Genomic DNA, 24776 nt, shown 5'->3' with positions numbered 1-24776 from the left:
CTGGGTGTGACTGCCTGCCCAGCAGCACAGGGTGACTTACCCACACAGAGGATGTTGAAGCAGAAGCCCTGTGACGTGGACTTGTTGACCAGCTGATCAGGGAGGCTGTCAAAGCCCACATGGCCAGAGAGGGACAGGTTCCTAAGGTCATCGTTCTGCAAGACCAAGAAGAAAGGGATTTAACAGGGTTGCAACACTTCTGTTAGGGAAAAAGGCTGTGTCTAATCCTGTCAGAACTGTGTTAACACCACAAGAGTTTTCAGGACATATACTTATTTTAGGTTTGCCTCCCAAATGAGCTCTCCTTTTACTTCTCTCCAGCTCTGCTGTGGGGCTCAGGAACTGAAACATCCCCAACCCCAAGGCATGCAAACACCACCAGACTGTTTCTCCATGCCTGTGACTAATAAACCATGATTCTGCACCAACTGGCAACAGCCACACACTGTTTCTGTAGCCTCAGCATCACATATTCCTAGGGTTACCCAATGATTATTTGGGCAGACACCTGGAAGAGACAGTGAAACACAACCATAGCTGCAAGCAGACCAACTCCTGTTTAACTGGTGAAGCAGCTGAGTCTGCCTCCCCCACGACCACTGCACAGATCTACAGAGAAATAAGCCAATCTCCCCTTTCAAGACTCCCCCAGAAGCATGGGAGCTTCACCAAAGCACCCAGCAAGGGCAGCTCTCCAAAAGAGCACAGCCAAGAGTGACACGGGTTGTGACGTGGTGCTGGTTGCCACTCCACAATCTATTCCTGATATAAACCTGTGCAGGCAAGCAGAGAGCCAAGCTCCTGCTCCCCTTGGCTCAGTTTGCCAAAAGCAAGGAGCATCTCTCTCAGACTTGTTCCCATCCTCCCAAGCAGTACCCAAGGGAAACGTGACACCGTTCCACTTGTGTTGCAATGCTTCAACATGGCCAAATCAAAACACAACTTAGATGGTAACACCACCTCTAAATCCCTTTGGAGCTTTTACAAGCCTTGACTGGAAGGAAAAAAGCATGAACGTGGCTCTGCAGATGCCTTGGGTTACAAACCACCTCATCCAGCATGAAGGGAGAAAGCAGGACACTGTTCCTGGTGTTCCCTGCATGACCTCCAAAGCCACTGTGCTGCTCCTCCAGGGCTTCAGCAGGAAAAGAGACAGACCAGGCACCCCAGGGGTGCACATCAGCCCCACAGCCCACTCTCCTCTCCAGGCTGCTCAGGGGGCCTGACCAATAACATCAAACACCCCACGAGCATTTTCATGGAGGGTGACAACATGGACCTCACAAAAGGTAGGTTTGAAACCACTCCAAAATTCTATTTAGGACTTTTCCACAGCAGTTGCACAGTAATTCACAGACAGCTTGGCAAAGAAGCCAGCCCAGTTATCTCTTCCCCAGAAAACTGCAGTTATGCCAGCATCCTGAGCACAGATTTAATAAAAACCCCTCCTCAGCAGTCCTAGAGCAACTCTGTCATTTCACACAACTGTTTTCTCCAGAAGTTTGTTGTCCTTAACCTCAGGTACTAACTTTTCTTCAAACCCAAACATTTTCACTCCACTGAGGCTATACTGTTGATATCAACTACAACTGTGAACAGCCTCAGCCTGGTTTCAAGATGCTGAAAGCACCAGCTTCTTTCCCACATCATCAGTGGGCTTTGCACCAGATATGGAAAAAGACACTCCGTGGTTGTTGAGCCAAGAACCAAAAGCAGAGGATTTCCCATTGCTGAGCATCCCCACCTCTCTCTCCCCAAAACATACAGACCAGCCACTGATTGCAGGAGGAAATAAGTTACAACTGGGCTGAGCATTGATGAAAAAACCCCTCAGACCTAAAGAAAAAAATAATACAGAGATTCTCTGAGAAAGGTAACATCTCAAAGTAAAATTGTCTAAGTCTGTGCCATCACCATATCCAAGAGGGATGGAGTAGGATCCTTTTGACCCTGCTGGCACATGCATCATGACACCTGAACTAGATACTGGGCCTTCTCTTACCATCTGAGCTGGGCTTGTCTGAAGGGTTAATGCCAATCCACCAGACTGTTCCCCTCCACCCCTCCCTACACTGGATGGCTTCTCACCAGCGTGATCAAGAGGTGCCACCCTCTTCACCCAGGCTGAGTGAAGACCATCATTTACCTGCAGCAGTGCTTTTCCTGGAAAACCCCAGGCAATGGAAGGAGACAGGGATTGAAAGCATGATGTGAATGCGCTAAAGTCAATATTTGTCACACTAGTACTTTTAAAACGCCAGTGGGCTGGGGTTTATGGCTAAGTAAAGGGATTTCAGAGCAGACCCCAGAAAGCAATAGGTGCCCATGACTCTCATGCTTCACAGAGAGTGGTGGGTGTTGAGCATTTCTCAGCACAGCACCAATATCTCTTTCCCTGATATATTTTGGGAAGTCAAGTATTGCCTCATCATCAGTTACTCAGCAGGAACAGGAGTTAGACTCATCCCTTGCATCTGTGTCAGCTGGTTTTGCTGCATGCCTCCTCTGGTTCTGTTCCTCCTCCCCCTTCCTTTTCCTGCAAGTGGCAAATGTCAACAGTGGAAAACCCAAACCAGTTATCACTACACTTTCCAGTGCCAGGTATTTTTCACGAGTTGTGCTGTGTAACAGGAGCTGCACACGCTGCATAACCTCTTACCAGTGCCAGGCCTCTTCAAGGAGCCAGCTAACACCCACCCCACCTCCAGGAACTACAGGGACCCTGACAAGAGAACAAACGTGCTCCCTTTCTTGCTGCTCTCCCCTCAGCAGAGGTTTGGACCAACACACTGGAAGCTGCTGGATCCCCCCATGAGGCCCTGTGGCCCCTTTAGCCAAGGCACGGGGCTACCAAGAACACCAATGAGCAAAACCACAACAGGCAATTTTACCAGTTAGTCCAATTTTATTGGACTGGGCAGTTCTGGCTTTATTAGTTCAACAGTACTGCAGCCACCAGCCCTCAGGCTGCCCAGGGGGTGGGCAAGGACTGGAACCACTGCAAACTCAAAGCAGCTCACGAGCTCAGGCTTTATCAACATAAAAAGGAAGCCTCTGCTGGAGAGCAACAAGTATGATTGCTCAGTGTATAATCAACAGAGCAGGCAAGTGATTCAGTCTGGCAAAACAGCAGTGTTTGAAAACCAAGGGGAGGATAAGTCAGATGGCCATGCTGCTCTGGCTGTGAATCACTGTGACAAGCTCCTGAGAGGAGCTGGTGGGCTGGGGTTTGATCTCAGGCGAGTCCTCCCGCTGCAAACTGGATGCTGCAGCTGAAGAGTGCTCAGAGGATGACATGGGCAAAGGCTCCTGGAGCCCAGAGACAAGTCCAGAGCCCCCACGGGCAACCAACAAGCCAGGGTAGCAATGCCACAGCTTTTATTTATTCCTCTTGCCACAGGGCTCTTCCTCCAGAAGGCAGTAGTGCCACCCAGGCATTTCACCCCAAGTGGAAAGCCATAACATCACCCTGCCTCACCAACTTCTTCTCAAGGGAATTCCTCATTTCCCTCAGAAGATGAAGGGAGCTCACCATGCCTTTGAGCTCAGCACAACTCTTCTCTTTCCTCCATACTAATCCTAAATAAACTCCTGGACTAAAACAACGCCTCAGCTGTCACTCACAGTAACAGAGTCCTAAGAGATGCCCTCTTCATGCAACAGAAGTCACTGTATCTGGAAGTGCTGACCTCTTGCAAGCAAACTAAAGGAATAGCCATTGGGCAAGCACCTCTCCTTGCCTGAAGCTTCAGGAGCTATGGACAAGATCAGCACGGGTAAAACTGCAGCTCTACAGACTTCTACAGAAAGCAGCCAATTTGCACCAGATAGGCTGCTAGGCATGGGTGTCTGGATGTTCTCAGATGTCAGAAAGCTTAAGCCATCCCAAGGGCAGCCTTTATTTTTAAACTCTTCCTCAAGATACATTCAAGCCTCCTTTACTGACCTCCACGTTAACAGGGGAAATCTTCCCTCCCTCCTCATATACCATCCACATGAGTGGAAAGCAATTCTGAACCCTCAGAGCTGTGTCCTAACCCTAAAATGCTACAAGAGTAACAGGAACAAATAAATACTTGTTTATTGGGAAAGATCATGATCAGTTTATTTGTCTTTGAAGAGTGACCTACAAGGCATCCCTCAGTTGATATTTCTGAGGTCAGCACCAACCTTTCAGCTGCTATCACAGCTGCTGGTTTTAACTCTAGCAGGGTAAGGGAAGGGGTAATAAAGCAAAGAGAGGCCTCCAGAGGCACAGCCCCCACTAGGTACCAGCACTACTAAGAGATTCATTCCAGGTCCCCATGTCCTATTGCTTTAAGGAAAAAAAAAACAAAACCCACATTTAAACTTTGCAAACCCTTTCTTGGCTTTTGCCAACTCAGAGCCCTGTCAAGACTACTTTGGATCTGGTTTTCTTCATACGTAGCTCCTAGTGGCAAAGGTTTCATAGGTCAAGCAATGCTGGAACGGGTGCTGTCTCTAGCCAGTGGCTTGCCTGGATGCAGTTCTGTGAAGCTTTATTACACAATTTGCCTGACGAGGCACGTGCAGGAGAGAACCAGCTCATTCCTTCTAAGCCATGGTGGCTTGGCAGAGGAACAAATGAACAAACTAGAAGGAACACAGAGGGAACAAACTTAGTTTCCTCACTGGAGGCAGCAACAGCACACCTGGGCGCAGATGGGGAGGTGGGTGTAAAGGTGGGTGCCATGGCTAGAAATGAGTCATTTCTCCAGAAGCAGCACAAAGAGCCACGTCCTTACGCTTCAGGAGGTGCCTGGAAGCTGACCTGAGATAGAGCAAAGCTGCTCCTCAGTAGAAAAAGCAGTGTCACTCTCAAAAGTCTGAGGACAGAGGGTGCACAAGGACACCTGCATTTATTGCCCTGGTCTGCTCTCCTCACTCTGGACTTAACCATGATGACAGCTGTTCCCTCAACCCAACCAAGCTCCTGGCTGAGCCCCTTCTGCTTTAAGGCTGCCAGCAAAGTATTCCCCTTCAGCCCCTCCTGGCCTGCTGCTCCTGGCAGCTGGGGGTCAGCTTCACACGGCCTCTGAGGAGTTAAAGAAAACAAAAACCAGCCTCAAAATCCAAGAGGGGAAAAATGCTGGTATGCAAAATATTGAGCTCAGCCACAAATATGAAGCAAGTGTTTGGTTATTTGAGGCCACACGACTGAGGAGGCACCTTTAAGAAATTCTGAAAGCTTTTATTGTTGTCAGCAGCTCAGGCCAGCTACATTTTTTCCCCAATGCTATGTTTCTGAAGGAATCTTAGATGCTACATCCAAAGCCAGGGACCTCAGAGGTACTTTAGCCTGCTCAGACTAAAAGGGAGCTCAGGAAAGAGCACAGAAACAAAGGGTAGTTGGCAAGAGATGGATCTATTGTACCCTCTCCCTGTGTTAAAGTCAGGGTCCCTGTCACCAGGACACAAAGTATCCCCAGCACTTATAGCAGAGCCAAGCTCACCATTTCATTTCCTTGAAACAGCACCATCCTCAACCCTCATCCCTTTCCATACACAGACTGAAGTGACAATTAAGCCCTTAATTCTTGGGCAAGGGAACCCAAGTCTCATAGTAATGGGGGGGGGACGACAGACATGAAAAGAAAGAACAATTCTTTTCCCCTCCTTGCCATAGTAAGTGCAGGCATGCCACAAAAAAACAGGCCACAGCAATCAATCAGTTAATCTAGAAAGGAAGGAGTTCTTCATTGTTGTTTTAGGCTAGGATAACCATCAGTGTCACCAGCAGAGGAGGGGGAGTTCCTGTCTCCATCCTTCTGCTGCTGGCTGTCTGCAGACTGGGGCAGAGATGTCTTTGTGAGAGCTACTGAAGTCTGGGAGGTCCAGCTTGTTTTTTTCCCCTTCTATCTAAACAGGGAGAGCAGACCCTTTTGGAAGAGCTAGTCTGTAGATTAATGGGCCAAGGAAGCCATGAAGACCCATCAGAGAGGCAGGCAAGCTGGCTAGTTAATACCTCCCACCCTGCCATCAACCAGCCCACCATGTGACTCGCTGCTGCAGCGATTGTCCCCAAGGGCTGGACCTCAGGGAACCATCTTCTTCTTCCTGGATAGAAGGTGGCACCAGCTGTAGCTGCTCAGAGGCACACAGCTTCTCAGCTGAGCATACTTCATTCAGCAAGTCCCCTGCCCCAGCCCTCCAGCAACGTCTAAAAACATCAGCAAGGAGACAGGGTTCCCTACTCCCAGAAACAAGGAATACCATCCCAATGTTACACCCCAGCTGGCTCCCTTGCTCAGTAACCAAGGAGGTCACAGGGAACACAAAACAGCTCTCCTTTGAACAAGCTGGTTTTTCCATTTCATCCCAGAGAACTGGGCTAGCAGAAAAGGTTATTTTGTGGGAGGAAGGCTGGAAGCTATTTGGTCAACACAGCACCCAGCAGTAGAAGACAGGGAGGGGAGGTGTGGGCCTCATGCTGCCTCTCCTTCCACAGGATATTACTCTACAAATACATGAGTTTTCATTTGGGTAACCACGAGCCTAAGGAAGCTACCAGCAAGACAAAGCAAGAGGTTCCCAAGGAGACACCTTCAGAGACCGGGTGATGTTGGACACTCTTCCATTAGTGCAGGGAGGCCAGGGGAACTGCTTACATTGGCACACTGCTGCAGCTCAGCAGGAGGATGGAGAAAAAGGACACAGTCACATTCTTCTGGGAAGAGGGAAGTCAGCAAAATCTGACAATTCAGAAGTGGCTGTAGAGGGTGGGAACGAGCGTTCATATTCCAGGCAAAATGTTTGGCTAAAGGTCAGGACGAGCTCGGAGCACTAACAGTTCAATTTATGCCAAGAACTGACATAAAATGCATTTTCCTCTGTAGGTTTCCAAAAACCACGGACCTTTCTATTTGGAGTAAAAGTAACTAATGCCTCTAACAGCCCCTGATGTCACAAACTGCTAACCAGCAAAAAAAAAAAAGCAGCTGGACTTCAGGGATGATAAGGACCATATGTGCATTCCAGCAAGGCTTGTAAACTCACTGAAAGGAAAAAAAAAAAGAGAGGAAGGAGGAAGGGAGGGGGAAGACTTAATGTGACAAACAAGAAGGAAGACCATGCAAAGGCAGAGCCCAATGAGAACCAGATGTTCTTTGCTTCTCTGGCCAACTTCTCTCCTGACAGGAGGACGACATGCAGCTAACTGCCTTTTTGACTGCTTGGATGAGATTGATGAATTAAAATGGGAGTTATTATTCAGTGCCAGGCTCCCCAAGTTGAAATGCTCCACTCTTGTTTCCAAAAACAGCCAGCCATTTATTGCAATTTCCCTGTCTTTTGTCTTCTGAAGTGCCACATACAGGGAAAGACAGATACATCCTTCACAGCATCCCCAGCCATCCCCTCTCAGCCAGGCACAGCTGAGAAACTTGGAGGATCCTCCACAGCAGCCCGGAGCAAAACATTTTGGTGAGGACCATGGTCCAGCAGAGCACCAGCTGCTGCACAGCAATATGGGATCAGTTGGTGACACTAGGCCAGTTTACACCAGCAAGTGTTGGAGAAGGTCGAGTTGTTGTTAGACTTGAGAATGTCTAAACTTAAGAGTTAAAAACAATTCAGAGCAGTAGGGCAGAAGCTGAGAGGTGGCAGGAAGGCATGTTGCTATACAGACATTAGAAATGCTTTTTTCCTGTTCTTTTGCCCTTTTCCAGCCCTTCTGGCTACACAGTCCCACACCACCACAGATCCAGATGCAGCCCAGCAAGACAGCAGGGAGGAAAAACCCAACAGCAGCCATTTCCTTCTGTATTCCACTGTCATACACTTAAAATAGCCCTGAAACAGCTGCATCACAGCCTGTTAAATAAGTGGATTTATACTTCACTAAAAGCCATGAGCCAGAGGCACAGCACAACGTGGGACTGGACACAGAGAACAGTGTGATGTATGAACTTGGCCAGATTCCCAGTTACACCAAAGCAGAGGGGTCTTTGCAGGGAGCTCTCCAGGACACCCATCCTGGGCACAAGTAGGTAGAATTAACACAAGTCTGGGAACAGAGCACCTGATCCCACTGCCAAATTTTCCTCAAGCCTTCCCCAGGCTTCCACCAACTCCAGGCTACTTCGGGATGTGAACACAACCAGCACAAAATATGGAGATCTGGAGAAAGGAAAGCAGCCCATAGGGCTTGCTTAAAAAAATTGTAACAAGGCAGCACTGTTTCAATACCTGAATCAAATTAAGGACCATTCCAAACAAAAAGCAACAGCTTTCCTTGCCAAGTAGTCCAGGCACAACCAAACAAGGCTGGATTGCAGCTCCTTAACCCCATGTTTTCTTTCCCCGAAAAAGAGTAGCTGCACATCAAGGACACGTTCTGTCAGCTCCAATTCAGCAAGCTCCAGGCCTGAAAGGTGCTCCATACTGTGCTCTGAATAATTAATTAGCCCTGGGACCTATTAGGGGGATCTGCATGAATGCTGTGCCCTGCTGGCTCGCTCAGAGCACACAGACATGCCACCACTGTCTGCACCCATCCAGGGCACACAGAGATGTGTATATAAAAGGCACAGAGCTCCAGACCATTTATTCAGTTGTTCTCTTGAGCCCTGACTAAAGAGTTTATCACTGTAATTGAATTCATATCACAATCCTAAGACAACACTGCATACATCCATGGTTTCCCTCAATGCCCAGGTACCACAGCAGAGAGTATGAACAGGTCTCCAGTCATTGTTCAGCTACACGACTGCAGAGCACCAGCAACTCATCCTGGGCTTGAAGTTATTGGATGACCTAAACGAAACAGGTACATGTACTCCTTGGAAAATCCCTACCAGGACTTCTAGGGTTCCAAAAGGTGCTAGATACACACTGGGATTCCTCAGGGAAACTTTACTTGTCCAGCAGCACCAGATTTTAACATGTTCATGGTATGGTCAAGTCACAGTCTCCTCACATCTGCTTATCAAAGGAAAAGGGAACACGCGTAGCCCCTTACTGTATGTGAAGGTCTTAAAGGACACACAGAAGGATTAATTATTAATAAAGAGAAGCTCAGCAATCGAAGAATATAGAGGATTACAAAGATTGTTGTTCGCCTGAGCCTGTAGTTTTCTGTCTTCAGCAGGAGAGAAAGTGGAATTAAGTTGAACTGAATCTGCATGCAGAGGAAAAGGTCAAGGCTCATTGAATTATTTAGCTGACAGTTCTGAAACATCAGTCAGTAAACTTCAAGCTCTCAACTGACTCGACAGCAGCATGTTCCCCACTTGCCTTCAGCAAGTCTTCGTTTTCCTGCCTTTAACAGGGAAATCCTACCCAAAAATTTTCATAAATAGGACATAGCTTCAAGGAGCGATTCCCCACTTTAGCTGAAGTACTTCCTTCCCTCCACCTCATTAATTCCAGATTCCTGTGGTTGCCTTGAAAGACTGTGTTTTGTCTTTCCAAAAACGTTAATTGGCCAGAGTTCTTCCACAGGAAAGCAGATGAGATCTAGGTTCACGGCACAGTCACAACACTGCTATCTTTAGGAGATGGAACCAGAAGGCCACTCTGCACCAGGCTTTTTGTCCTCCTCATGTGTTGCTGTGCTGAGACTGCTACAGAGACTCCACATTTCTGGGCTGGATAGGCAGTCAGACAAACATTTTCCTCACATGCAGCCCACAGACAGGAACATTCCCACAGTCCTCCCTGCATCCATCATTTGCAAAGGGGCAGGATCACAAAGGCACTTGGTGACCACTACAATCCTGGTGATGCTCTAGGATCATAAAGAATCCCCAGACAGGACAGTGGCAATTGCCCAACATACACTTAAAAAATGTTTGCACTCTATAAATGTATAAGAGAGACAGCTAAATAAACATTTACAGCACTAGAAGAGAGGATTAACTCTCTAGTCACAAGGATGAGCTTCACAGCTCCAGTTTTTGGGTTGAGACAGAGATAAGCCTTTTATTCCAGAGATCTAAACCAACTCCCATACACATGAAAAATCCCACTCTGCCCCATAGCTGCTTTTCTGCACTGGAGTTTATGTAGAGCCATCCCTCCCCACACCCCACAGAGGGAAAAGACTTTCCTTTCACTCTAGGTGCTCAGGACTAGCTACAAGTACCACAACGTGAAAGATGTTACAGAACTGCAAGTCCAAACCACAGCATGAGCCACCAAGACCTCTTCCACAGCACAGCTCCCTCTAAAGCTGAACGTTTCTGTCCTCTCCAAGACGCATCCTCAGCCTCCACTGCAAACAGACCAGTGAGGAAATCTAATATTCATGACCATTTTTTTTGCCTGGGGCAGAGGAGCTAGCTAAGAAGCCACAGAGATGTTCCACCAAGTGGGTGATTCCAAGAGGGAAGTGAGAGCCTTGAAATCCTATCTCCCACTGGAGCCAGCCCAGGCAGCCTCAGCTAGCACCAAATAGAGAACACATCACTTTTTCTCCCTATCCTTTTCCATCCCCATACATCAGACCTCCACGACCGTGCACAGCAAAGCATGGGTACCATCAGCTTCATCTGCTAATTAACACAGGAGGAACCCGTGTCAACAAGCGAGTGAAGACAGCCCAAATTAAGCCAGCTACCTACCATCTGGAACAAGTCAGCTGGAATGAGGCTTTGCAGACACTACAGCCAAGGCAGAGAAGCCTTGTGCTGCCTTCCCACCCCGTGCCATGCCACAGCACAGGAAGTCAAGGGGATCTTGATGGCATCTCCATCCAACCAGCATCAACGAGAGACTCCTGAAGCCCCTTGACTGTTCACACCTCACACTTCACCAGCTGCAGGTCATCCACAGGCACAGAGAAAAAGGAAGTGGTTGCTTGAGAGGCTGAATCCCTCGGAAGGCTCTAGAAAAGTGGAGGCTTTTTTCATGGAAGAATCTTCACACCATTCACCGAGCAGACAGACACTGTCTCTGCCCTCCTCTGAGTGCTCTCACCTCCAAAGGTGGCTCAGCCAGACACTGTCACCCTGAAACAAGAATGGTGTTTTCCCCACAGGAGGTGAGCCCAGGAACATCACCCAGCAGGGAGGGATCCCTCTCCCAATTACAGGCAATGACACCTAATGCTCAGCTTGTCCAACAAGTTTCTTTTGCAGGGACCTCTTTTTTCAAAACACCTCTATCACTGAGGCAGGAATTCCTGAGGAATAACATAAAGAGTTTCATTGGTTCAACTGGGAACATATTATAAAAGCCACACCACGGCTCATTGGATGCACCAGGCTCCAGAGGTGTTTGAGCACAGCTTGCACCCTGGGGCCAGATTCTGGCAAGAGGCAGCAGGTCTGTGCCAGCAGAGGGTAGGAGATTCACATGCAGCTTCCGAAGACACACACCAGGAAGGCAGGGTCAGCACCAGCCCCCCAGTTTCTGCTGTGTGCCCAGCCCCAGCACACAGCATGGTCCTGGCAGAGCTTCTGAGCCCCCCCGGGGTGCCCCTTCTCAAGCACATGCATAGCTCCTAGCTGTATTTTAGCTTGCAGCTCTCAGCTTCAGAGGCTGGGCAAGCTCTGCCACCAGAGCAAGCTCAGATCACACCAAGAACTTCAGTTCCTGCAGTCACCTCAGCTTTCCTTCCTCTTTTATACAAGCTGAGATGATTTCCTTGATGCAGCTTAATTCAGCGAGGTGCTCCTGAGCAAAAACATAAATGTTTTAGGCCAGCCACAGAAAATTTCTGAAGGCTACAATTTTATCCCCTTGAGTAAAAGAAACTTTGTGTGAGAGATGTCTAGGAGGGAAAAGCTGTGAAGAAGAAAGGACCTGGAAAAGCAGGTAACTCCGTGGTATTCAGGGTAAGAAAAAGCCACACAATTTGCCTTTATTGTGCCTTTACCTGTAGTCAGGCAGGAACAGCTACTGAGGCAACTGAAGTAACAGGGCATCTGAGTTGGGGGAAATCCAGGCCTTAACGTCCCAGCAAAACGCACAGGCACAGACACCTGGCATTTTAAAACTGCTGTGGCTACACACTCACCTAACACAAATGCTACAGGTAGGCCTGGCAATGACTAAGAGCTTAGGTATGGTGAACTAATACCAGTTGTGGCCTCAGCTAAAGCTCAGAGATGACTTTTGCCCTTCTCCCTGATGTTACCACCTCTCCTCACCTTCCAGGCTCTCCACCAAGATGCTAACAATTTCTAAGCAGCTGGGATCAAACCAGAGCCCTCCATGTGCTCTCCACTTCGGTCTCCAGTGTATTTCTGTGGCCTCCAAGCAAACACATGCAGAGTTTTGGATGTCTGAAAACTGCCTGCCAGTTGCCATTTCAAAAAAAAAAAACAAAACAAAAAAACCCACGTAACAGCAGATCTCTGAAAGATGGACAGATGAGCAGTGTTCTGCTGTGGGGGTTCCCAAGCAGGAAACCACTGCTCTCCTCTGTGGTGGGACTCAGTCCCTCACCCACTGACTACGTGGAGACAAGACAATAAAGCACATGGCTGCAGTCTCTGTGGGGAAGACACGATTCCGAGTGTGTAAGGGTGTGTGGAGGGGTGTTCACCCAGCCCAGCTGCCAACAGATCATGCAGTCAGTTCAAGGGCAGCTTCAAGACTAGCCCCTCCCTGGTCACTCTGGAAAATCCAGAGAACAAGTCACTGCCTTTGCTGTGAGGTGAAGCTCAACACTGCCACTAAAATGGTCTGTACACAAATGCAAGGCAACAGAACAACTTTTTACTGAAACCTATGCAGAGTCCCCACCAACTACCCATTTTATACTGGGCACTGTGCTACAGAAGTCTAGAAAGCCTGGAATAAAGGCAAATGTCAGGCTTAATATAAAAAGTAAAGTCACAGGTCACAACCCACTAGGAAAAGAATGACACAACATGTGTGTGTGGTACAACTTTATGATCTGTCTCACAGACCAGACTCCCAGCCTGGAGAAAGCCTTTTCACCACTACACAGCACAGGGCAAACAGCAACTCCCCATCATGGTGGATTTCAAGCAGATTAGTTTAATCCTAATAATGCAAATAAAGCCAGATGCAGAACTGGCACAAGTCTCTACACATGCAAAAACCTACTCAGGACCCCCCTTCATGAATCTCTCATAATAAAGCCTGTAGAGTTACCCTTTTTCTCCTTTCCCATCCTCTGGAATCTGAGCCAGCCCAGTATTAGCAGGCTGGGTGTGTGAGGGGGACAAGGCTGGCACAGGGGACATTACAGTAACTGGTTTCTCTCCCAGCAGAAGTGGTTCTGCACTTGTGTCTGCCTGGATGTCCTAGCACTTGGCACCAAACTCAAAGCCTGCATGCAGCACAAAGCCTTCAGGGGTTGCAGTTTCTCCTCTCTTACAACTCAGTCCCAAGCATAAAGGCTGCAAATCCCCCTAGCAGCAAGGGCTTTGCAGCCCACAAGTCCCACTCCTCTTCTTCTCATCTCACTCTGGTGTCAGACTACCCCTGTCAAGATCCTGCTCACAGTCAAATGCAAAGACACCAACTACTAAAGGGTTCAGAGGAGGGCTGGCATCAGCCAGGAGGGGGCAAAGCCTCCCACAGCCCAAGCAGCTACTTGGTCAAGGCCAAACTTCACTCCGGGTCACCTCGGAAGACCCAGGAGGTTCAGGTACCCTGGGCAAGAGGCACAGTGCTGTGGCATTGCTATGCCAGCTCTGGTAGACACCAACCATCATTAGAGGTTGCACTTGCTCCAGGCAGTTTCATATTTTACAGCCTGCAATCTACTTGCACATACCTCAAGCTCAGCACTGTCAGTGAACACCCCCAGCAAGCTTCTAAGAAGCACATCTAGATTTCAGGGGAGGAAGATCATTCCTTAAGAAATGAGACTAATCCCACACTCACTTTCCCACAAACATGAGTTATGCAGCAGCAGTCATGAAGAGACAAAGCTCTACACTGAGCTTCTGGAGCTGAGAAGGCAGAAATATCTTCAAGACTGACCAACGTGAAAGGAAAAATAAGTAAATAAAACAACAAGGTCCCACACTTCCCCTTCTTGCAAGTAGGCTGAGATGCTACCAGCCCCTGAACCAACTGGTATGTTTTCAGAAGCTGAGCTTCTCTTGGCCAGTTTTCATCTTTTGCTCTAGAAAATGTGGCATATACACTCCAAAACAAAAACTCCCAATGCAACAGTGCATCAAGACGAAGCTTAAGGAAATAAGCAAGAGGAAAAATATTTTTGTTTTACTGTTGCCAAGTTTTATTCACTCAGTGTTATTTCTAACAACTACAGGTGGAAAACTCCTAAAGGAAAATACCAACAGTACCTCTATAAACAAACTCACTTTGGTGGCTAAAATCCAGACACTAATTAAATGCCTCCTGTAACCATAAAATTCTTTTCTTACTTACAAATCATTGAGACCTGGAAACAAAACCTACTATCAACTTTAAAGGGCCCAGTGCTCCAGCCATACAAAGATTATTCCACCAGGAAAACAAAACACAAAAGAAAAAAAAAAAAAATCCTGTCTAACCTCAGGAAGCATACTGTACACTAACCTGACAAAAAACACAAAGCTTTTCCAGTACTAATTGTCCCGTGGTCAGCAAGTCTTTTCTCAGAAAAGTCCCAGGGTACAGGAGCAGGAAAGGAAGCTGCTGTGTCTTCTGTGGGTTTATTCTTGAATTTCCCCTCCTGTCAGCCAGGGGAATCAACCGGTTGCCCACTCCAAGACTATGTCCAGCACCACCCGTGCAATAAGCTGATGGAAGTCACATATTTAACAGCACAGAAAAGCAAACTTATTCATAAGCTCGGGGAAGGAGGGAAGCAGCAATGTTTTAACACCACCATATCCAGCCAATCCAATTAATTCACTTACTGATTAATAACTGTCTATCAGACACAGCTGTTCTCTGCACGGTTTCCCATAACTACTGTAAGATCAGTCTCATCAAACAATGCATGTCCATAACTTGGCAGCAGGTTCATCACTACAGCCTGTCATCCTACAGGCTCTATCAGTGATTTGCCACTTTCTGGGAGCTGAAGAGAAAGGGGATCCCATGGTCTTCAGCCAGCACTCAGGAGCAGTGTCAATTAGCTGGCACAGCTCTCACTTGGTAGCTCTGAGCTCTGGATGACAGATGGAAGGCTCCTTGGAATCTTACAAAATAGACCCTACAGCTTTAGAACCTTTTGACATCATCTAAGTATGGAGACTTGCATCTCTAAAAATGAAGGAAACTTACTTCCTAGTATTTGGATGTTTTCCCCCATGTCTACTGCTATCAGTTAAAGGGGTTTGTGTTTGGTTCCCCCCCACAGCAGTTCCCAAAACTGCCTTCCTACAGCTATTTTTTTCAAAAGTTCTCTGTCCCAACACAGCCCCTGGCAGAGCTGTGTGTTCAGTGAACTCGTGGCATGTGTCAAAGCTGCAGGACATTTGAAGATGACACAGCATTTCAACCTGTCCACTAGACAGACTGAGATGTCACAAGAGAGGCAGGAAACAGCCACCTCCACACACAGTGGGAGCCTGGAAACGAGAGGGCAGGTGCTTCACAGCAGGCAAGGGGATAAGCTTCATGAGGACAGCAAACAACTTAGCTGACTGAGGCCTCTGAAAGCAGCAGCTGCCTGTGTAGCCAGGTATCCTGCAGCTGAGCACACCAACCATGGGCCCAGCTTACTTGGCAAAATCTGGGGGCTTAGCTGCAAACGTCATCTTTCCTCCTATGACACAGGACGTTTCCTGGCAATGCTCTGCTGGCCATAAACCCTTCAGAGTGCTTCCCAGCTCCATGGCTATGCCAGGAACAGGCCTGCAGTAAAAACATAGTTTGTTTATCAGGCTCTTTGCAAAAGAAAGAGAAGACCCTGTGTGTTACAGCCAATGCTTACTAAGAGATAACACGCTTTCTGGGAACACAGGGTCTTTAACCAGAGAACAGTGAACTTGCATTTGAGCTGGTCAGTGACTACACACACAGGAAAGGCAGAGGTTCCCACTGCTTCAGGAGTGAGCTCACACCACCAGCACAGCCTCCCCAGAGCTCCAGCAGCCCCAGAGGAAGGTGGCTGGCAGGCCAGGCTGGCTGTTTCCCTACAGGTGACAACTACAGGCTGAGCTACAAAACTGCTGAGTGCCCTCTCTCAGGGAATAACTCCCTGTCAGCCCCTGTCCTGCCAACCCCTGTGGGTCTTTGAGGAGTTTCTGCTTAGCAGGTTTCCATATCTGATGCAACAGCCCAATGTCCAGGAACAAACCTGACACAGGAGATTCACCCTCCTTTCTGAAGGCCATGCCTCCTCCACCCAGCAGCTCAGGCAATCAACCACAAAATGTTCCCAGGCTCTAAAACCACCAAAAACACCCCATGTGAAAGGCAATGGCTCCAGCTGCTCAGAGGCAAGCAGTGCTTTATTGTGTGACCACGTCTGGAGGCAAAAGTTACCAACACAACCCAGGTAACACAGACTAACTCCAGCAAGTCTCCTTGTAGCCTTCTGTAATTATTCCCAAAGCAACAATTCTCACAGATAAATACTGTGCTCAGACTTTTGCAAAGCAAGAGATGAGACATTCCAAGGACTTGCAGAGGGGTGGCTATCATGGTGTTCCTCAGATGTGAAGATGTGCTTTGTTATTAAAACCAACATGAGGGAAAATACCAGACTTCAATCATGTTTTCAGTTCTGTCACGGAGCTGAGAGCAAAGAACCAACAATTAGTGGGAGGCAGGCACTGATCCTGTCAACTGTAAAAGGCTTCCCATCCACATACCAATGTTCCCAAACACCTTTGTGAGCTGGACCTTTGGCTTCTGGTATCTCAGTCCTGCTCTACCTGCAGTGTCGCGACAGCTTTAATGAAAAGCAGGAGGTTGAAATGCTGCAAAGAGGCAGGGGAGTGCTGCTGGGTTCACATTTGGCTCTCAAGGCTGGTGCTGAGACAAGGCTTCCACTTCTTCAGCTGCAAGAAAAGGCATCCAACACCAAGCTCCTGAACCAGACAGCAGGTCTGTAATGGTACCGAGCTACCTAGGAGCTGTTAGATCAAGAGACCTGGCGTTTGCCCAGACAGTCCAAGTACTTGAAACAAGGAAACTGTCTTCCCAAATTACAGAGATATTGCAAATGTTGCTTGGGAAAAGCTGATAGCTAAAAGTGCCTCCCTGTGTTGCTTCCCAATTCTTGCTGGAGGCATGGAGAATACTCATATTTAATATATTTCTGCTGACTTTAAAATATCTTGCCTAGAGCCTGGGGCTGCTCTGCAGGAGGGCCAGTCTTTAGGATCCAAGTGTGGCACTTCCAAACATCACCCTGAGCTAATCCAATGTTGTTTTTTTTTTTTCCTGCAGCAGGCCACTGCTCACAAGACCATTGGCAGAGATTTGCAAACTGCTGGCATTCACCCATGTGCTCCCTGGAACCGATGTTCTTCCAAATTTCTAAGTTATTCTGTACACAGGCTGCTTCAACATTTCATTAGCTGTCAATGGAGCCCTGCTAAGAGGTTAAACTAGATCCAGCACCCACTGCCACAGATTAATTAATGTTGGCCACTGCTTGCACTGTCCACCCCAGTCATGCTCATGCTTTAAAGGAAAGCAAAAGCAGCTGGATCCAGACTTAACTTTAAATGTCTGCCCTCCTGTCAAGACCTGTGCTGTAGCAATACATGCTACTGCTTATAACAGACTAGTGTTAAATTAAACCCACAGCACTAGTGTTGCTCCTCAATACACCCTGGAAGCCCAACAGGAGAAATTCTCTTGCCTTCTACTCACTTGAGCAGTCCAGCTGCTCAGACTTCCCCCAGATAGTCAAGCTAAACACATACTGGGTATAATTCAAAGGCTTGCAACCTTATGAGTAATGACAACACATAGGGCACTCTGCTGCAATACGTGGCTCAAGGACAACTTTTGGAAGGGAAGAATGGAACACTCTGCAAGTCTGTTTCTCCGAGTCACAGTAACAAGAGGATCTGCCCTTAGCTCACATCTCCTGCAGTTACTGTATGATGCAGCTGCACATATTCACATGCCTCAGATTTCTCATCCTCTGGTGCCCATACGAGGTGTCACTGCAGAGCAGTGTGACCCAGTGCCCAGGCACACCAGCCACCTCTCATCCCACTGTCCTGGCAGGAGAGCACAGAGGCAGCTCAGAGCAGGCTGCCCTCCTGCAGAGAGATGTGCAAAGGCAGAGCACTGGGACCAGAGCACGGCCCCATTAGCTCCTGTCCCACTCAGGCCACAGGCTGCCCAGACTAGAGCCTCTTTTCCAGGCTCCAAGTCAATTCCTTTTTTTCCTGCCATCACCAGGATAGGCAGCAGGGCACCTAAGGCATCCCTCTGTCAGCAAAGCACAGAGCTGTTTAGCTTGGCCAACTAACTGTGCCAGCACATACCATGGAACAGCTGAGCATGAGTCAAGCAAGGAGGCCTGTGGGAGCCAAGCAGGGGTGCTGCCCAGGGAGCAGGCTCCCCGACACTGTGCCTTGTGTCTCCACAGCAGCAAGGCTCTGAAGATCTGACAGAGCAGGTAAATCCTGTCACAGCTTCATGGATTCAGGAAGACAAACATACCCAAAGGCAAATTCAGGCTGCTCCGTGCAAGTGTTTCCTGCAGAAAATTAGGCAGGATTAGTGCACATGAAGGAGCTCCCTGCTCTGATGTGCTCTGCAACTCCAAGGGCTGCAGATCTGCCTATCACAAAATTGGGGCACAATTCCCACGTTTTTGCCCTTGCCTTGAGTCATTTAATGAGAGATACCAAAGCAAGTGTTGTGCTGCTGTATTTCTCATTAACACTGCAAAGGCTGGACATGGAGCAGTCTCTACCCTTTGCACCCCTCAAAGCAGCAGGTGAGGCACAGAGCCCAGAGCAGCACTGCATGGTTGCTCACCCCCCAAAGCACCTGGGATCTGACAGGTACGTAACTGCTCCAGGGACCCAGTAAGCCTTCAAAAAGGAAGGCTAATGTCCAGCTCTTCCTCTCGCAACTGTGCAGCAGAAAGAGATGGCTTGGTACACCCAAGGCTCCCACTCTGCACGTTACAGTGCCAACATGGCACCAGAGCCTGGTCCTGCAGCAGGCCAGTGCACGTGGGCCCTGGGAGAGCCAGTGCCAGCAGGAGAGCAGCCACTCCTCGGGTGCATCATGTTTTACTCGCACCTCCTTGGGCTGCTCAGTAGCTCCCAAGGGTGCAAACTGGAGCACAGACCTCAACAGCAGACGTGCACAGTCTTCCTGCTTGCGTAAGAGCCAGGAGGACAGCACTCATCCAGTCATCTCCCTCCTACCATTCAGCACCACTGAACCCCAGATGCTGGGGCCATGACCCCCCCTCTGCAAGGCACTGCACCAAACCACAAACACCAGGTTCTGTGCCCTGAATAGCTTTCAACTGCCAAGATATTTCAGCACAGAGAGTCCAGAAAATGACCCATTTACCACAGCCAGTGTGCACAGGAACAGCATCTGCATGCTCTTCTGTTGGGACCTCTTACTACGTGTTTTACATAGGGACCACCCACCTATTTCACACCAGAAACATCAACCATTTTTCAGTCCATTTGAACTTCATACTTCCCTTCATTGCACGCAAGCTGTATCACAGCTAGCCTGCCTGAATTTGTACTTCTAGCTTTCTGGCTCATCCCACTGGAAGAAATCATCAGGTTGCTTTGGTTAGGCTATTAAAAAAATAAATAAATAAACCATTGTTTTCCTTAGGTTATATCAAAACCAAGTCATGCACATCCCACAAAAGAACTGCTCTTCTGAGCTCCATTCCTGGTGAGGCCAAAGCCTGGGAAGAAATGTGACAGGCAGTAGTCACACATCAGGCTACAATTTCACATCATGTTTTTGTTTAAACAACAAAGCCGAAACACCTCCAGCTTTGATGCTAAGTGGTTCTGGCCTCCAACAGAGAAACTCACCATGTCTTAGGAATGCTCTACATGAAAACTGCCCTCAATTGCACGTATGTAAACCTAAAGAAACAAGGTCAGTGGAGTTATTCACACTGTTCACTTCTAAGCCTTATTGAAATTATTAGTTAAGTCTCCTTGAAAACATAACTTACATATTACTCTATTTAAATATTTTCTCCAAGTGTTCTTAATTAAAAGCATTGATCTGGTAATGCTTCTGTGCCACAATATCTCACTAGATTTGGTGCAACAGGACTAGGTTTGTCACGGTGACTGTGGTCATGTCCTTAACTCACGGATCACAGCTTTGCACCTTACCAAACAAGGGAATGATCATCTGCTTTACAAATGGCAAAACAAACAAAGCTGTACCAACATGAGGGTATTTGCCCAAGACCACTTAGCAAATCAGGAGCTGAAATACTCGCAGTACGCCAGCCACACGAGCCCTAATCCCACGTGGTTCTTGTAATTCATGATCTAGTCATGAATAATTGCATAACTCCAAATGCTGAGAAGCAGAAGTGCTTTTCAGCAGGGTGAATGTTCAGCTACCTGGAAACACAAAACCCAAGGTCTGCTTCGTGGCAATTATGTATCAGAAACGTAACTAAACCGTTCAGCGAGCTTCAACTGCGCATCCCAGAAGGTAAAGCACTTCTTCCTCTAGCTGTTTAGGTTCAGCTTTCAGCCCAGTTTCTTTGCAATGCCAAGCATCAGGAAGGGTTTACCTCCGCCTCACTGAAGAGCTGGCCCAGGGCCAAAGCAGAGACCTTACAGGCAGGTTTTCCCCAGTGTGAAGCAGCTCCTAGACCTTGCTGCCACCTTCCACCTCTACTGGACACCAGGGACTTATGCTACAGCCACAAACCCCCCCCCCCTCTGCTGCTCACAAGACCTGGACCTCTGAGAAAGGCAGGAACACTCTGCACGATTTCCCTTGGAGCTAGGAAGGAGGGCTACCTCCAGACTCTGGCCAGGGACTCATTTCAAGACTTCCAAAATGCTTCTGGGCACTCTGGGATAGCACCTTGCAGGGGCTGGGGCAGAGGCAGCACGCTCCAACATTTCTCTCCCACCCAGTCCCCAGAAGAACCCCTCACACATCAGACTTGACACCAACCAGGAGGAGCACCCTCAGGCCCCTGTCAACTTGCTCCCCAAAGCTGCTTAGCACCTCTCACCCCCAGGAGTGCTCAGAGGACTGGCTGGCACCAAGCACCTTCTCAAAAAGCAGGCTGAATGCTCAGAAATCCTGATAACTAACTCACCAGCCTCTGAAGACAGATCTGAGGGGGCAGGGGGAGAAAAAAACCCAAATAAATTAGGTCAAAAGCTCCCGGAAAATGCCAATTACTTTATATATAGCAGATTTCCCTTGGATGCCATTTAATCTCTGCTTGCTGTTGTCAGATATTAGCTGAAATTCACTGCTTTGCTGCAGCTGCCATATTAAAGTGCTATATCTTCAATATTCATGAGATGGATGAAACAGAATGAGACTGGGTTGGAATTTTCTGTGATAAAAGATACTTTGTGACAGAAAAGCATTAATTTAAAAGCATTAAGGATTTTTCTGGGCTCAAAAATTATGTGCAATGTGCAGAAAATGAACAAAACTATTTCCAAATGTAATTAAAAATCTTAATCTGCTGATACTATAAGCTAACAAAGGCATAATCATGGATTCATGGTTTCTTTTATTAACAAAGGAGGCAAGTTGAGCTACCTGGCCACAAATAGGGAAAACTTTACAGAAAATTCCTGAGATGAATGAGAAATTACTTTCCTCTCACCCTTGTGTTTACATGCAGGCAAAAAAATGTCAGGGCAGAGAATTGTGGCTGAGCAGGAAAGAAAATGCAGTGAGACCTGCCATAGATCAACCTGGACACAAAACAGATTTGAGGGAGGAAAAAGAATCAGCCAAAGGATGTGGTGGCTAAGTGGTGTGATTTACCACCAGAGCAAGTCACCAGATGAGCCAGCAAAATCTCTGCTCCTCTTTGGGGTCTTGACATGAAGATTTGAGGACTGGGCATATGTTCAGTCCCAGATGGCTGTGTTAAGCCTTATAATCACTGCTAGCAATATACCTGCTCAAAGGGTGACCACCTAATCTTCCAGTTGTAAAAGCTGAGAATGAGAACTGTTTCCAGTTACTTTAATTCAGCACTTCCTGAAAATACCAGCCCTGACGTCTCAAACTAGGAACAGAGGCTATACTGAGATATCATTAGTCATGCTGTTTCTAAGCTCATCCTGCAGATATCCAAGAAATTTAAATTCAAAAGGAGACAACAGAAAAGGAAAAATCTTTAATCCTATGAAGCAGCAAGAAAAGGAAAATCCAACTACATTTATGCACAACCTCTTTCTTGGCAACCCTGGCCATTTCCTACACATCTGGAGGATGTGGTGTCATCCACGTTATTGCAGAGAGATGCCAAGAACGAGTGTCAACAACAACCACATACCTTCACCTTCCCAGGTTGCAAATTTCTCATTTTCAAGCCAGGCTGTTGCCTGCCCAATTTTCTCCTGGAAAAATAACACCAGGACCATCACCCTGCTATTCTCCATTCACCTGAATGCTGCCGAAAGCTCCCAGGCTGACTCAGATTGGAGGAGATGGGTTTTCACAGGGCTTGAAAGGAGATTGTTTGTGTGCTTTGAAATTCAAGGATTTGGCTGCAGCTACAAGTGGGAACCTCTATCTGAAAGAAAAGCAGATTTGCAGTTTGATCTCTACTGCAGTTTGATCTCTACTGCAGTTTGATCTCTTGTACTTCACTGCCAATCAGCCATGGAGCTGCCCTGTGGAAGAGGGAAAGACAAGCTCACACTGTCCCAGAGCAAGCCAAGCAAGCTGCCTCCCAAACTTGCTCCTCTGCCACCTTAATTTTGTTTACAGACAAAAAACAGTCTGCCAGCACCAAACTGTCAGAAACTTATTTCAAGCCGTGGTAATGTGCTTAACTAAAGCATCTAGCACACTCAGTGCATCCAACACGCGTCTGGCAAATAGATTTTGTGGAGCCTCTTGCTCCCATGGGACACTGTACTTTACACTGCACCCAGTTAACCCCCCAGCAAAACACCCACAGACCTGGCAGAACAGCTTCAGATCCACAGACAGCCCCAAACAGTCCTGCAAACCATTTACAAAAATCCCCCTCAGGATTCAAAAATACTCTTTCTCCCCTTCCACTCGCATCATGCGAAAGAGGTTAATATAATTTCTGAATTACATACATGAGATGCACGCAGATTTCCAGAAGAAAATCCTGTCAGAACTCCTGCTGTGCACAAGAATCAGTTCTCAGGAGACACTGGCAAAGCAAACAACATCTGTGGCAAAACCAAAATGTTTCTAAAACAAGACTTTTTCTATTAGCTTGTGCCAAGTATTCATGACCAGATCTGGTAAAGAAATAACCCACAATTGCAGTACTTTAATAACATGTTTCCAGCAGCTAAATCCCATCTGAAAATAAATCTGGGATGCAGAAACTGTAACAGAAAATCCAATTAGATAATAAAAAGATCTAAAGAAGCTATAAGCTGAGACAGAAAAAAAACCAAAAAAGCAACCCCCGTAGTAATCTGCTCTCTGCCATCACCTTATGTGGGATGCTACTAAAGAGAACAAAAAGCCTAAGCCTGCAAGAAGATTCAGCTCCTCCATACTTGCAGCAACTTCAAAAGCTCAAATTGCAAATTCAGATCCTAAGGCTACTTAGCCACTTTTCTACAGTCTGTGTTTTTTAAATAAGGAGTCCCAAAGATAGCTTAAGACTTACCAATTGTAGAGCTCAGCAAAAGAATTGTACTCCTAACAAAATGGTGATAATAACATTTGGACTACATGTTTCATGCCAGCAGTGGGTATCTCTTCTGTTGGATGAGCAGAGAGCACAGCCACAGGGAGAAAGCCTTCAGCAGGGCTGTGTATTGCTAATGGAGAACCACGGGCAGCTTTTTCTTCTCATGGCTCTTTCTCCACCACCTCATGCAGTGCCCATCCGTGTTAATCACACCTGCCTGAGCCATGGATGGAAATGGCTCTGGCTACCACTGCAAGTCCTGGCCCAGATATGTCTTCTGGCAACTCCTTCAAGTCCTGGCCCAGATACGTCTAAACCAGGCAGATGTAATGAAGCAGCCAAGAGCCAGCATCTCATATTCCCATCTCACCAAATGCATTGCATGGCACCATGAAAACTAGCACTTCCAAAACAGGGAGAAAGTTCTGGGGTAATTTTTTTGTTACCACCACTCTTAGCTAAGCTAGCAAGACCCTGAGCTTGATTTCCTGGCTCTGATCTGGAGCATTCCCCACCAGTATGAAATCCTGAATGCTAGCAGCACCGTGGTGTTTGTCTGAACCATTATCATGCATCAGTTGTTACAGCAGGCTGGAGAGCTGTTCACAGAGCTGGAAGTGAAGGCAGCTAGATAGTGTACCTAAAAAAAGCTTGAAGTACTACTCTAGGGCTTTTTCATTTCTTTTTAAGTCACCTGGTTGCACCCAACTGCTCTGAGCTGAAACTGCTTCAGGGCCTTTTCCTGCTAGAGCCATTGGGGTTTACAGGACTGAAGCTCAGAGCCAAACCAAGAGGTTGGACAAAGCAGAAGCATTTGCTGAGCCAAGAGAAGACCCTGTCCCCTTCGCAGCTCTCCTGCAAAACAAGCCACAAGCTACTGGGCAGCCTCATGACCCTGCTCTCAGCATTCCCTCAAGAGGAAGGAGCAAACCAAGGGTACAAAAGGAGTGACAAGCCTCAAATCTCTCCAGAGTGGGCAGCCAGCCAGCAAAACCATCTCTCTCAGGGGCTGTAGGGGTGGGAAGGGGACATATAAAACATGCCTCAGCCCTGAGTCAATATTTTA

At 47.6% G+C, this 24776-nt stretch overlaps 1 protein-coding gene across 7 annotated transcripts in view; it reads right to left on the bottom strand.

The window, feature by feature from the left end:
* The window catches only part of SEPTIN11 (septin 11), a 77983-nt gene that overhangs the window by 38993 nt on the left and 14214 nt on the right, over nt 1-24776 (bottom strand). For all 7 annotated transcript variants that reach the window (XM_051619470.1, XM_051619473.1, XM_051619472.1 and 4 more), the window contains one exon: nt 41-155. In XM_051619470.1, the coding sequence (XP_051475430.1) occupies nt 41-155 (115 nt within the window). The remainder of the gene's footprint in view (nt 1-40; nt 156-24776) is intronic.

The sequence above is a fragment of the Apus apus genome, chromosome 4 (genome assembly GCF_020740795.1).
Source record: "Apus apus isolate bApuApu2 chromosome 4, bApuApu2.pri.cur, whole genome shotgun sequence".
Taxonomy (NCBI): domain Eukaryota; kingdom Metazoa; phylum Chordata; class Aves; order Apodiformes; family Apodidae; genus Apus; species Apus apus.
Note: the sequence above shows the minus strand (reverse complement) of the source record. Positions and strands in the feature narration are given on the sequence as shown.